The 15,223-nt window shown below is 42.9% G+C and overlaps 1 protein-coding gene and 1 pseudogene across 1 annotated transcript; one reads left to right on the forward strand and one right to left on the reverse strand.

The window, feature by feature from the left end:
- Positions 1–758: 758 nt before the first annotated feature.
- On the reverse strand, positions 759–5,815 carry LOC124688732 (annotated as a pseudogene).
- A 3,893-nt stretch (positions 5,816–9,708) lies between these two features.
- On the forward strand, positions 9,709–13,579 carry LOC124693398 (DEAD-box ATP-dependent RNA helicase 22-like). The gene is made up of 7 exons (XM_047226875.1): positions 9,709–10,055; positions 10,807–11,094; positions 11,399–11,521; positions 11,861–12,291; positions 12,457–12,781; positions 13,014–13,166; positions 13,259–13,579. The coding sequence occupies exons 1-7, from the start codon at positions 9,747–9,749 to the stop codon at positions 13,346–13,348; spliced, it is 1,719 nt and encodes a 572-aa protein (XP_047082831.1). The 5' UTR covers positions 9,709–9,746; the 3' UTR covers positions 13,349–13,579.
- The last annotated feature ends 1,644 nt before the right edge of the window (positions 13,580–15,223 follow it).

Here is a 15,223-nt window from a genome sequence, read left to right on the forward strand (position 1 = left end):
AAACTTCAACTACCGGCACATTTCTACAAAAATTAAGCTTCAACCCAACACAATCATGTACCTGGAAACTTGTCCTTGCGAAAAATGTTACCCCCTCCGAAGGCTCCGATCCATAATAAGTGTCAGGGTTTCCAAATTTGAATTAAACCCCAACACTTGCTATGGATCGGAGGGAGTAAGAAAAAAAACTCTAAGACGTGCACAGCCGAGAGATCATATCAGTATCAAACTATCAATAACATATATAGTAGCATGCTTTCAGGATTACAACCGCAGAGTGTACATTGGGGCAGACAGCCACAATTGTAGTGCCTGAAATGCTCAGAAGCAACAAAAGAAATCTTACATAATTTGCATTACTTAGCTTATTACATTACACGCTTTCAAAAACAAGCTCCATACAAAACCAAGCCCCATATAGCCTGCCAACCCAAAATCTATACAACAAACTTTGTTTTCAATATAAACCATGTGACTGAAACAGCACACATAGTACTGAAAAAATGCCCCCTTGGCAGGAAACTGTCAGCACATCGTTCTCCAGGTTAGTACCCCCATTCTTTGGGCAGCATCACCACTATGATCCCTGGCCATGAGTCCAGATAACTGCCCTACCCCAGCCCACTTCAAAGTTCAAAGATGGTACTTGCACCAAGCTGCTTGGACAGACATCTGGCTATGCAGTGTATCGCGAACAATCAAGCCTTGCAGACTATACTGCTGTTGTCGCCAATCACTAGCATTGTGCTATTGATGTCACTGTGGGATGAAATAGATGAACAAGTGTTGCTGTCTATTCAGTGGGCAGGATGACGCTCTCGTTTCCCACTGCTGGGCCCTCTATTTGGAGACGGTGTTTTACCACAGCCAGCTAACCTCATCACTGTTGGTGAAATGACAACAGTCAACAAAATATTTCATTAGCTGACTTATTTAGGTAAGGAAGCTATGCTTACCTCTTTCCCTCTCAAGCTCCTGGTCCAGCTCCTCTTTCCACTTCCGTTGCCTCTCAGCGAAGCTGATGCTGTTAACAGAAATAGGTCCCCAGTTAGGATCATGGACCAGTTACAGAAGAGATCAATGCACATAAGAGCAAATTGTCCCAAAACACTAGCATTTTACATCAGTTAATGAACAAGGAGCTTAAGCTCTAGTTTGGGTGGTTAATTTTTTGCAGAATACAATTTCACTTTTGAAGCAAGGGTAGGTATGTAACAAACCTTGTGCTATCCTGGACATCAATATGAACTTTATCCCCAAGCTCATTGAGTTGAGGGGAGGCTATTTCTCTCAAAATCCGGCTGCTATCTACACTGTCTCTTGAGAATTGCTTGCAGCAGCTCTCAGGTATCGTACTGTTTAAATTATTGTCACAAGGTGCTGCAGGACCTCCTCCTCTCATCTTACTTGGAGGCGACTTTCCGCGAGGGGGTAGTTTCGGACTATTTATGAATTTTCCATTGGAAGGTTGATCAACTCCCTGAGAATTCCCAGCATTCGCTGTATTGTAGAATTCTTCATATAAAGGTGTTTGTAGCTTCTTCAGATCAAGAGCCTGAGAAAAAACCAGTAAATATCATTTAAGTATTAGCAGTAAGGTACTGAATGCTTGTAGTCTCATAAATGTTAAGTACCTTCTCATCAAGAAATGCTTCTATTTTTGACTCCGTAAGTACATCGTCATCTTCACAACTTCCCTCCCGAGGGAAGGTAAAATCATTTTCGGTCATGCTGTTTTCAGTATGCTTGGCTAATCCACCAAATTCCCTTGATTGATGAGAACTTTTCTCTGGGCTTATGTCATACTTGTTGTTCCAGTCATCAAATGGTTCAGACATAGGATTATAGCTCTGGAATTGACAGATGCAGAAATTCAACATAAGATAACAATTTCGTTCATAATTCTATTTTGAAAGGCAATACAAAAGATCACATTAAATTCTTAGAGAAGTTTACAGACAAAGTAAAACTCTTACAGATCCAACTGCTGGGTGGTCATCTTTATCAGCAAACTCACAAATGTCATCATCATCACAGCTACCCTCCCACAAGGGTTTGATTTTCAATGATCTGTTGGAATTAATAGTAGACCAGTTGCCAGAATGATTCACCCCCTGGAAGCGATTAAATAAGTTGCAAGTTCATGAAATAGAAATGTGATTGTGGAGAATGCAGCAAGCTCTGAAATTAGAGGAGTTACTTACAACTCTGTTGGCGTGCACGCATCATGTGCAGGAAGCTCATTGACAGAAGCATCCTGTGTTGTTGGTTAGAGGTTAAGTTATTACTAAGCCAAAGAAGTTCAGCAAATGATATCGTTATGCTAGCAATCTAACCTTCAGTGTTGTGCGATTGAGTGGCTGCCGGTCGTCAAATTCTCCGGTGACAAATGGATGCTGCAAGAATATGTTTAATATGTCAATTTACAAACAAACAACAAAAAATATCATCATACACTTAGAATCACAGAAACATTTAAGATGCAGCAAATCAAATACTATACCTTTAATAAATCTGACGCACTAGACCTCAGCTCTGGTTCCCTAAAAGATAACCATAACACAGTCAGAAACTATAGTTTTTAATTGAAGGAAGTTTGGTAATGCTTTTAGACAAACTTAATGATTAAGTTGAAATGACAATCATAGGCATACTTCTGCAGGCATTTCAGCAGAAAATCTTTAGCCTCTGGCGAGATATGTTCAGGTATTGGTGGGTGTGACTTTGTGGTTCCGACATGAAATAGAAGTGCAACCTGAAAAGAATTTTTTAGTGCAATGAATAACCAAAAAAAATCATTTCTCTGGGATCTGGGAGGATAAAGTTTACCTCCTGATACTGTTGGCTCCATGGTGGTTTACCAGTAGCCATTTCAATTACTGTGCATCCCACACTCCAGATATCTGCAGAGCTGAGAGATTTGAAGGGTGAGGATGAGCTCATAATATAAGAACTAGTAGAGAATCAGACGAATGAAATGGTGTTTACATCAAATGGTACTTTCTTACTGGTAGGTACAAGTTAGACATCTATAAGATGATAAGAATCAATTGGAGACAATAACAGCCAAGCATATTCGAAAGAGAATTTTAAAAATCAACTGATTATCACACAGTAATATATGCTGTAAAAAGCTTACTGCTCAGCTTGTTCTGTGCTTGGACAATACCACATACAGAAAGCAAGAAACTAATAGCTCAAATGGAATTGTAAGCTCATACGGACACAGTTAATGTAACTAAGGAGGTAGACACATCGTCCTGACTGAGTCTAGTAGTGGATAGTCGGTAACCAGATCCATGACTTGCTATAACGTTTTCACTTCCTAAGATAACATTTGAAATGTTTAGCTTTTTTCTTAAAGTTTTGGGAAAATGTAGAACTAAGAAAATACTCCCTCCGTTCGATAATTCTTGATGCAGATTCGGACGTATCTATGCACAAAATGTATCTAGATACATCCAAATCTGCAACAAAAATTATGGAACGAAGGGTATAGTACTCTGGGATTAATTAGTAACAGGGGCTTTGGGTGTGTCCAAATTTAAAAAGAAAGGTAATAAATAAGGTACTGAAAGGGTTTCACATACAAGGTGTGCCCACTCCCGACAATTACTTCAGGTGCCATCCAATGTGGCGTGCCTTTCATCGTTTTAGCTGCTGTCATAGTAGCCTGACACCAAAACATTGAACATTATCTCCAAGTGCAACAACATGGGATTAACTTGCACAAAGAAAATACATGAAAGAATCATGACATCTCCTAATGATAAATAAAATTGCAGCAGGCAGATACCTTATCACAACTATGATGCAAAACATGTGTATAATTATCAAGAATACGTCCATGCTAAGGGTTTTCTCATGAGAGAAGTAATCATATGGATCGGTGAAGCTAGGAGGCTGAGCACGGTAACATAAGATCATGCTACCCCATAAGAAGAAAACAAGAAGAAGAATAATAAGTTCTTGGGGGACCATTCCAGTGCTTGATAGACCATAGTCAGATCACTCAGAAATTTGAAATATTGTGATTGTTGAGCACCATTTGTAAATAAAATATACCACATCAGGTACATATCACCTTCTTGCTTTTCATTACTAATCATTCCTATTCTAATTTCTAATTTAATGTACGAGAATTCTACTTCATTTTGCAGGCCCTCCTATGGTCATATATTCCTAGGATATAATTCAATTTCATTAGTATTCTAAGTCACATCACAACATTATCTTGTTTCCTTTGTCATCCCTAGCGCATGTTTTTATTCTATTAAGAAATTGCATATTTAGCAAACAATATATTAATCATTGGATGTAATCCTGCACAAAACCAAACTCGCTCCCTCATATTTCGTGTGCAATGGTAGTTTTGTGCAATAACTAAGTATTCATAATCTGGTACCATAACTAGACATGGGAGATTTAGAATGTGCTACTGTGTTACGAAATATATTAGTTTTATCACAGGTCAGTTGTCTCGAGTCTTGACGAGTACATGAATGCTTGTACGTTCCAAGTTTGATAAAAAGAAACTGGGCATACAAATTATCAGCTCGACTTCAACAGCACATAGAACATCAAACTTACCAACTTGGCAACTTGCTTAGATGCCCCAAAATCGGCAAGTTTAATGCACCCTTTGTTGTCAACAAGAATGTTTGCGCCCTGAAACAAAAACCCCAGAATCATCAAGCTAAGGAGCACGACCAAACGATCAACGACACAGAGGTTACATCATCTGTCCAGGCTTCAGAGTTTGTACCTTAATGTCCCTATGTATAATTGCATTCCTATGCAGATATTCCAGCCCTTGCAGAATCTGCCTGGTGTACTTCCTAATGACCTGATCAACACATGCAAGGCATCAGTTTCTCTTCTGCGGCAACATCGCAGAAAACCGCGGGGGTTGATGGTTGGTTACTTACCGCCTCCGGGAATGAACCGAGCTTTCCGAGAAGCGATTGGATGGACCCTCCAGGAACAAACTCCAGCAGGATGTTCAGCGTGTCTTCCTCGCGGACGGTGCCAAGGTACCTCTTCTCAGACGACAGAAAGTGGGTCAGACAACTACGGTCTAGCGGCTTAGTACAGATTCTAATGTGTAATCGATATTCTGTACTCACCACAATGTTGAGGTGCGACAGGTTCTTCAGGAGCTTCACTTCCTCCTCGAGCTCTCTGATATGCGCCTGGTGGTAAGAAACAAAGGGCACCACAAAGCACCTCGTATAAGAACACCCTCTTCAACAGAGTAAATTGGTAAGGGAATCGGTTGGGGAAATGGTACTCACTTGGGCCTTCTCCCGGGTGGCGTTGGTGCTCCCGATCAGAACCTGGAACCAAACAGAGGAGAAAGTCACTTTGGGGGAATTCCGAGGAGTCTGGGGACCGTGGAAAAGGGAGTACGGCATGGCAAAAGCCCCAGTACCTGCTTCACCGCGAGGAGCTCGCCCGTGTCGAGGTTCATGCCGAGGTAGACCTGCCCGAACGCGCCGGACCCGATCATCTCGCCCTTCCGCCACCGGATCGGCGGGTTCTCCTCCGCCCGCCCTCCCCCGCCGTCGTCGTCGGCGGGTGGCAGGGGCGTGGGCGGCAGCAGGCGGCGCGGCGGCGAGGGGCTCTTGGCGATGAGGCCGAGCAGGCCCATCCCCCTGGACTTGCGGAGGCAGGAGCTGATCCGGACGCCGATCCCGGCGGCGGGGGGCTCGGGGGCGGCGGGGGCGGCGGCGCTGGTGCGGAAGGCGATGGAGCGGCGCACGGAGTCGAAGAGGTCGTGGAACCCAGGGCCGCCGCCCGCGGCGTCCCGTCGCATGGCCCCCGGGGGGTCTAGGGTGCTCCGGCCCGCGCGCGGCCTCGGCGTCGTGTCGGCGGCGGCGGGTGACCTGGTGGGATCGAATCGGGGATGGGGAGAGTGGGGAATGGAGACGCCGCCGCTCTGGGCTGCGGGATTTTGAAAAATGTGGGGTTTGCGGGGGATGGCGAATGGACCGTGATGCCCCTCGCGACCGTTGGGGAAGGGAGAAACGTGTGGCCGCGTTGATTAGTCGGGTGTGCGCTGTGCGCGAGGACCGAGCGCCACGTCAGGCAAGTGCGTGACAGGAAAAAAGGGCGCTGCCAGAAGTTCAGGCCCTCGACTATACTTTAAAAAAAAGATGAAACCAACAGTGGAAGGAACCACCGTTGTATTTGATATAGAAGGTGGTAGTCTCGAACTCCACTGTTTAAGTACAACTTCACATGTACTAACCAGTAAGCCTTAGAGTCTTTCTCCAGGGCCTACTATACTTACTTTTCATATGAAACTCTGCCAAAGATAAATTCAGTTATTTAGAACGAAATGTTTTTGAAACATGCATGTGAAAAAACGAATAGGCTGGAAATGGAATGTGTGTGCCGTCACTTTGGTGAGGTTGGACCTATGGATCCCTACCCGAGTTTCTTTTGTTTAAAAAAAGTACGTAATTGTCTACCTTAACTTTATATGATGCATAATATTTTAGTACAAGAAAGACAACAATGTTACAAATGTATGTCAAGACAAGACTACACCACCACAACACACACCCAAAACCCTAGTGGACTACTCCCACAAAGTTTCTACTCCTCTCGCCAGAGTCCATTGCCGCCAATCAACAACCACCTAGTTCACCAAACACTTAACCGTAAACTTCTTACTAATGTTGTTGAAAACCCCGGCATTATGTCCCCGGGTTCTTATTGGACCATGATTGGCCTCCCGGAATGAACTACCGCAGAGATTAGCTTCAGATCCATTTGGTACAAGGGTCCGACGAAGTCCGCCGGGGACTTACCAAGAGTGGGGTATTCTCGGTAGGATCCATGTAGCATTGATAGAGCCCATTGAACTTGTTTTCAATAATAAATCTATTTGAAAGATGAAGATACCTCTTAAAACTAAGGTGTTTGCTTGGTATATTTGTCGTGGTGTTATCCTTAATAAAGATAACCTTGCAAAACGCAACTGGCACGGTCGTACGAAATGTGTTTTTTTTGTCACGAAGAAGAGACAATAAAACACATTTTCTTCTAGTGTCGGTTCGCGAGGTCTATATGGTCAATCATTCATATGAGTTCTACCTTATATCCCCACGTAGCGTTGCAAACATTTTTTGCAATTGCCTAAATGGGGTGTACCTTAGGTTCAAGGTTCTCATCAAAGTGGGAGCGACTGCTTATTTGGTCGCTTTGGCTATGTAGAAATGGCAAGGTTTTTAAAGATAAAAATTCTTCTCTTATGCATGCAAGTCATTTACCGATGTACAACTATGTTCCGTTTATGGTCTTCGCTGCAGCACTTGAAGGACGGAGACCACTTTATAGAGGTGTCTACACGGTTACAGAATACGGCCAAGGAGTTTATTACCCAACATGAGTGGATGCATAATCGTAGAATTGCGACTCCTATGGCGTAGCTGGCTATTCATCAATTTATCTAAGATTTCTTGTATTTCTACTTTATGAGACGATGCACTTTGTTTAGACGGTTGTGTAAATCTTAGCTATGCAGAGGCCGGGTGTTCCGTAATAAATCGCCCTTTATCAAAAAAAAAAAAAATGTCCCTGGATTCTATTTGGGTGGAGATATGGGCATAAGGTACCCGCCATCCACAACGTTCTTTGCTGTTAAAGCTTTTATGCTCCTACATGAATAAATTGTCTCCTTCATGATTTTTTTGGTCTATGTCCATGTTTAAGAGATCCCGTCCCTCTTAAATAGGGTTGGTACTTTCGTGGGATCCTGTTTGCAACCCTATTCCTGTCAGAGAAGGGTGTTGCCTCACCCGACGAAGATAATGTGACATATTGATATAAAAAAATAGTTGTGGATGCCATAGGGAACTACAAAATGAAGTGGTGACACCAAATCCATGTACTCCACTCACATCAACTTCAATGAGAACCACCAAGCCCGAAAAATTACTACACTACATGTTTAATAACCTACTCCCCCATATCATAATTTTGTCGTGATCTTTGTTAAAATTTGAACTACAATCGAGATAAGATTTATGGGACAGAGATGGTAGATGAAATATTAACAAATAATTGGATGGGTGTATTTAGCTACCATTCAATCTCAACACTTGTTGAGTAGTAGTTTGTACAATGCATGAAATTTTGAAATGTTTGTTTTTAAAATTTGTGATGAAATAATCATGCATGTACATATATAGGGACGTCTAACATATTCGTTTTGAATTTATATATTTAGCCACAAAATTGTCATGTTTGAAGTTAGATCATAACGCATGTTTCTTGACCATCAGACATTACAGTGCGCTCCAAAATTGATCTAAAGATGGAGAGGCAACGGGTTTGGCCTCAATAATTGAGAAGGGTGGCCCAAGAAAAATCATTCTTTCCGGCAAACCAAATTTTGGTGATCATGGTAGGATGACTCTTTTTTTGTTTAGGGAAACAACAAGACTCTGTTGCGAAGCTTTATTAATCAAATAGGGATCATCCTCATAACTTGGTAGATAATGAAATGACATTCTACGGTCATTGACATCCCGTGAAACAAAACAAAACGATGACTTGGTAGATAAGGAAATGATGTTGTGTGGTCATCGACATCGCGCAAGCCGACATAACCATTCAATTCAACACCATAAGGAGCTAAGGTTTCTACTCTTGCAGTGATCATGCTCACAACTTGGTAGATAACAAAACGATGTTGTGTGGTCATGGACACCACGTAAGCCGACATGACCCTTCAACTAACTAATTTTTGTACTTCCGTTTCAAGACCATGATACGTTGTTTGTTCTTTCCATGAAATGAGGACAGGACTTGCAATGAAGATATTCGTTCTTCTCTGTTTGTATTGTCCATTCTTATTTCTCTACCTAACAATGAAGGGGCTAAAGTTTCTGTTCTTTTTCTCATTGAACTTAGACTTGCCCCTGGAGTTGACAGAATTTACAGGTTACTGCCACCGCTTAGTTAAAAAATAAATGGTTCGCGACAGTTGTTTCCTCTAGCGAATTCCTTTCGTCCGTCGATCATGCTCACAACTTGGTAGATAACAAAACGATATTGTATGGTCATCGACATCGCGCAATCCAACATGATCATTCAACTCAACAATGTAAGGAGTGAGGGCTAGTTGTGGCCGAGCGAAAGTGTGGTGGATCTTGCGTCACTTTCTTCCGGCAACATCGTACTTCCTCCAATCTTTTTTAATTGATTCAAATTTGTAGTAAATCCTAGTCAATTAAAAGAGACTAGAGAGTAGCTCCTCCGAGTGAAGTTTTTTGGTTTTGCAATTTCACCGTGTAGCCCTTTTTTGGGCTCATACACAACTTTCTCCCGATGTGTCGAGACAACAATGTCTTGTGTTTTCTTAAAATAAAATTGTTATGTCATTTGTAAAACTCAACTGAGTTCATTTGACTCGTTGGAAGGTGAAGGGAAGATATTTGCTAGAAAACAGTACTCCTATCTCCTCAATCTCGTGTTTTTTGGTCGTGACACGCCTTAGCTAATTCAACACTATTTTAGCATCATCTCAAAAACACTATTTTAGCATAGACAAATGTACCCAAGATACAAGAATCCCATTCTCAAAAAATAAAAAATCCCAAAACGAGAGGAAAATTGTTGGCGAGCACGTAAAAATCCGGGCCCTAAAAATCCAATACTACCACGTCATGGTGTAGCGAATGCTCAAGGGGTGAACCGAGTTATCTGAACTTCTCAAGTCGCCCGCCGACGGCACGATGGCGCTGAGCCACCTCCGCCACGCGCCGCTCGCGCTCCGCCTCGCGAGGCTCCCGCCCCTCGCCTGCTCCTCCCACGCCGCCCGCCGCCTCCTCCTCTTCGCGCCTGCTCGGCCGTGGCGCCTCCTCTCGACCGCCTCGAGGCCGCGCTCGCTCGCCACGGTCGCGGCCGCCGAGGCCGACGACGCCAGCGCGGGCGCCGACGGCTTCTTCGCCGAGGACAGCACGACCTGGAAGTCGCTCGGCCTCTCCGACCGCCTCGCTTCCGCCTTGCAGGGCACTGGGCTCGCCAGGCCGTCGTTGGTCCAGGTACCTTTTGTTCAACTTCACCTCTGCTGGCTGCGGCACAGCGCGTGTTCGACGAAATGCCAGAGTCCGCGTGCAATGCCTCGTACCTCTTCAGCATCAGATGGTCAGTTGGTAGACTGAACCTCTACGAGTGTTCTGATGTAATTACCGGATTGGGGTGATCCTACCGTGTCTCTGTCCATGTGAAGTGACTGAGCAGTCTGATATTGTCATGCTGGGTTAAATAATCTTCCTGTGCACTCTCTGTCCATTGGAAGTATCGGTGTCCTTTCTAGTGGGCAACTCATATGCGCTGTTAGGTGCCGTGAAGATTTCACCCTCCTGCATCATATGCCTAAGGTGTAAGCAGTGATTAATTAGATAAGTAGCTGAGCAAAAGAAAATTCAGAATCTCAAAACAGAGAATGATCAAGTGTCATACTTCCTGCTAGGCCCAATGTAGGATTAAAGCATTATAATCGAATCAATTCCCGGTATTTCTCCTCTAAGTTTGCATGTTGCACTAACTTGCTGAGAACTGGTTTACTAGTAGTACTACCTCCGTCTAAAAATAGGTGTTAATTTTGTCTAGGTACGGATGTATCTAGATACGTCTTAATTATAGATTCATCCTTATCTAGAAAAAGTTGAGACATCTATTTTTAGACGGAGGGAGTAGTAAATTTCCGTTATTATTTTTCCTCTCCTTTTGCTAAAGCATGGTGTTGCAACGATTTCGTACTTACATCAAGTGTCAACTTCTGCAATGCAGGCAGCTTGCATACCACATGTTCTTTCGACGAACGATGTAATTGTTGCGGCGGAGACTGGCAGTGGCAAAACACATGGTTACCTGGTTCCACTGATCGAAAAACTGTGCTCCAAATCTTCCTCCACAGTAGATGATGATCCTCAGAACGTTGCCGCAGGAACGGATAATGTCGTGTTGGTTCTTTGTCCCAATGTCATGCTGTGTGAACAAGTTGTTTTCATGGCTAATTCATTGCTTGATGTATCTGGTGAACCACTTAAGCGTGCTGCTGCAGTTTGCGGGCCAAAGGTATGCGCTGTCTGCCTGTCATATGCTGTTTGATAGCTTGGTAAACTCATCACATCTTCTTGTTTTACTTATGGGTAAATCTGAGATTAGATATATCACATTCTAAAACTGAATCTCCGTTTAAACAGTTCATTAATTTTTGTAATGTTAGATTCCCCAATTTACACTTTAGGTCTCAGGTCTCAACTTAAGATGGGTCTTTAGTTAACTTCTCATTTCCTACAGCACTATTACATTAATGAAACATATTCTGTCACCACATTTGCTAACTTTGTATTTATTTGTTTACGGTATTTCATAACAGGGTTGGCCAGCTGTTCGCCCAGATATTCTTGTAGCCACCCCAGCTGCTCTTTTGAATTATCTATTTGATTATGACCCAGAGAGGAGGCGACGGGAGAAATTCTTGCGTCATGTGAAATTTATTGTAAGTACTTGACTGGGACATTTGCATGTACATACATTTTTGAATGGCCATGCTAGAAATCTTCTCATTGCATCCCATCTTTTATTTATTCATGAGTTGCTGGTACTTGGCAAGGCTAGGCTAGATCTTTTGTGCTTTCCTACAAAGTGGACAAGAAAATATCTGGAACAGTTCCAACTCTCAAGTTAAGCTGTAACTTTCTGTATATATTTTCTTGTTTCATATCATTTTCTAGATCTGCATTTCTATCTGGATTTTTTTGTCGTAAAGCTAGTGTTAAGATATACTCGTTGATATTGCAACTACTTGAGAGTCCTAAAACTAGCTGATTTGGAATAGGTATTTGATGAGGCAGACATGCTACTGTGCGGAAGTTTTGAAAATCAGGTCATTCGTCTCATCCACATGCTGCGGTTTGACGAGAAGCTACTCTCAAGGGCCGAAGATTCTGGAAAGGAAGTGCTACCTGAAGGTTCTGACGAATATCATGAGGATTCAGGCTCTGAGAGTGCTGAATTTAGTGATGTTGATGAGGAAAATGATGATGGTCATGTTCAAGATGGATCAGTCAAGCCGGTGGAGAATGCTCATGTAGGAGGACGCAAGGACTGGAGGAGGGTTAGAAAAGTCTATAAACGCAGCAAGCAATATATCTTTGTTGCTGCCACCCTGCCTCAGAGTGGGAAAAAGACCGCTGGTGGTGTGCTGAAACGAATGTTTCCTAGTGCTGTGTGGGTTAGTGGTGCTTATCTGCACCGTCACAACCCTAGGTATACACTCTACGCTACCATAAGCTTCTGAATGTCTTTTATTATGGTCATTGTTCAGCATGGAGAGATTTCTCACTAGTATTTGCTGTGCTTTTGCTAGGATTCCATATTTGTTTCTTATTTGCACATTACACACATTTGATGTACAGTGTACAATGTATGCAGATTAGAGCGAAGATGGATAGCAGTTACTGCTGATACGCAAGTTGATGCTCTTCTGGATGCAGTAAAGTATGGCCTTAAGGGTGAAGTTGACCAAGAACTTGGTCCGAATCGAACTATGGTGTTCACAAACACTGTCGATGCTGCTAATTCTGTCTTTGACATACTGCGGCGAGTTGGCATTCCATGCATCCTGTACCACCGGGAGAGCTCTCTGGAGGAAAGGACAGCCAATTTACAATCTTTCCGGGAAGATGGTGGCGTGCTCGTTTGTACTGATGCTGCTGCTCGTGGACTTGATGTGCCAAATGTTTCCCATGTAATTCAGGTATGATCAGACATTACCTTCTGAAATGTCTGCATTTCAATCATCATCATTTTCCTAATAAGAGCATTTCATGGTAGCACAATCGATCATAAGTTTTACACAATGTGGTGCAAAATTTCATGCAGTTTGCCTGCCATATATGTTTTCTTTAGAATACCTGTATATATGTAAAAAGATACATATAAATTACTTACAGGCGATATTCTTTTCCATCATCTGTCTACACTTGTAGGCGGAGTTTGCAGCTTGCGCTGTTGACTTTTTGCACAGGGTTGGTCGCACAGCCAGGGCTGGCCAATCTGGAATAGTGACTAGCCTATACACGGATGCAAATCGCGATCTCGTGAGAGCAGTTCGTCAAGCAGAGGAGTTGGCCCAACCAGTGGTAAGGCTATGGTCTGTTATAATCATCATTTCATGCTGTGATAAATCTTGCTGTAGAGACTCTTACATAAAGAGAAACTTTTGTTTAACCAGGAGAGAGCGTTCAGCAGAAAAAGAAGCTTCCGCAACAAGTTGAAGAAGCAAGCTCGACTACTACGGGAGCCTGCAACGTTGCTGTCTTAACCTGCGGCACTTGACGACTTTTATCCGTAGAAAGAAACAGTGGTTACTCATCATCTCGTGTTTCCCTAGGCGACCTAGTTTTGCTATTTACTTCTTGCTGTTTTTAGGATTCAGACACATGTAGGAGAATGAAATTGTTTATGCCTCATCGATCCTGTATGTTTACACAATCTTCTCTGTGCAAGATATTCTATTGACGTTGTAGTCAAGAGAAGAATAAAATTCTTTGATTTTTTTCTTCGAAAATGGGCACTTTATTACTTGCGCAATAGACCCGGCCTCTGCATAACTAAGATGCACACAGCCGCACACAAATTCGTTACAAAACCAGAAAGATGTTCAAATGGATAAAAAAAGTACAAAAAACAGAAACAAATTCTAGGTAGGAGGATCTAGCCGAAGGTCACGCTGCCACCCATGTTGGAAAAAAATATCCCTCGCCGTATCCTCCAACCGTGAAGACACCTCCGTAAAGAGGTCCCGGTGCTCGACACGCTGCAACGGTATCCATGAGCGGAGCAAAGCCGTGCATCGGTAGATGACCTGCAAAAAAGAAGAAGAAACATTATTGAAAATCTTGTCATTTCTACATAGCCATAGCGACCAGATAATTGCAATCGCTCCCATCCTAATAAGACGTTTAAACCTAACATCCACACCATTTAGCCAGTTGCCAAATAAATTGACAACACTACGTGGTGGGTATAAGGTAGACCCTATTTGGACAGCTGACCATATAGACCTAGCTAACTTACATTGGAAGAATAAGTGGTTAATTGTCTCGTCTTGATGACGGAAGACACACTTTTTACTTCCATGCCGGTTGCGTTTGGCAAGATTATCTTTAGTAAGGATTACCCCCGACGAAGATACCATGCAAAGATTTTTGTTCTCAACGGTATTTTCATCTTCCAAATCTTTGAATTATTATCGACCGGGAGTTCCGCTGAATTAAAGCATTGTACATGGAAGCCACCGAGAATGTACCATTCCCGGTAAGGTTCCACCGAAATTCATCCGGTCCCTGCGTCGCTTGAACTAACTCAAGACGCTGTAACAATTCGTGCCACGAGGTTTGTCTGAGACCGATGAGACTTCTTCTGAAATCCACATTTGGTGGGAAGTCTTCCAACACCTTAGCGATAGTATCGCTTTTGTGGCGCACTATATTGTACAATGCCGGATACTGTTCTCGGAGCGTGGTGTTACCCAACCATATATCCTCCCAGAAACGAATTTCCGATCCATCCTTAATAGAGAAAGAGCCATATGGAAAGAAGAACTTCTTTGTTTCCATAAGACCAGCCCAAAAATGTGAATCTCCCGGTTTCCAAATAACCTGAGATAAAGCTTTTGAGCCAATATACTTCCTCTTGAGGAGTGTTTGCCATATGCCCTCTTCGGTAAGTAGTTTATACAACCATTTACCGAGAAGTGCCCTATTTTTGATCTGGAGGTCTTGAATACCAAGTCCTCCATGATCTTTGGGCCGACACAGCACACTCCATTTAGCCAGCCGATATTTACGCTTCTCGCAGATCCCCTTGCCGGAAGAATCTTGATCGGAAATAATCCAACCGTTTTAAGACTCCTCCGGGAAGTTGGAAGAAAGAAATCATATATAGTACCATATTACTCGACACCGCATTTATGAGAACTAATCTTCCTCCCAAGGACAACAATTTGCCTTTCCAACTAGTTAATCTAATCTCGAAGTCTTTCCTCAACCAATTTCCACTCAGCATTGGTAAGTCTCCGATAGTGAATCGGAATTCCCAAGTACCTAATTGGAAATTGGCCTTGGCCGCAGCCGAAAAGTTCAGTATACTCTGTAACATGATCTTGGGCCTCACCAAAACAAAACAATTCACTCTT

The sequence above is a fragment of the Lolium rigidum genome, chromosome 2 (genome assembly GCF_022539505.1).
Source record: "Lolium rigidum isolate FL_2022 chromosome 2, APGP_CSIRO_Lrig_0.1, whole genome shotgun sequence".
NCBI lineage: Eukaryota > Viridiplantae > Streptophyta > Magnoliopsida > Poales > Poaceae > Lolium > Lolium rigidum.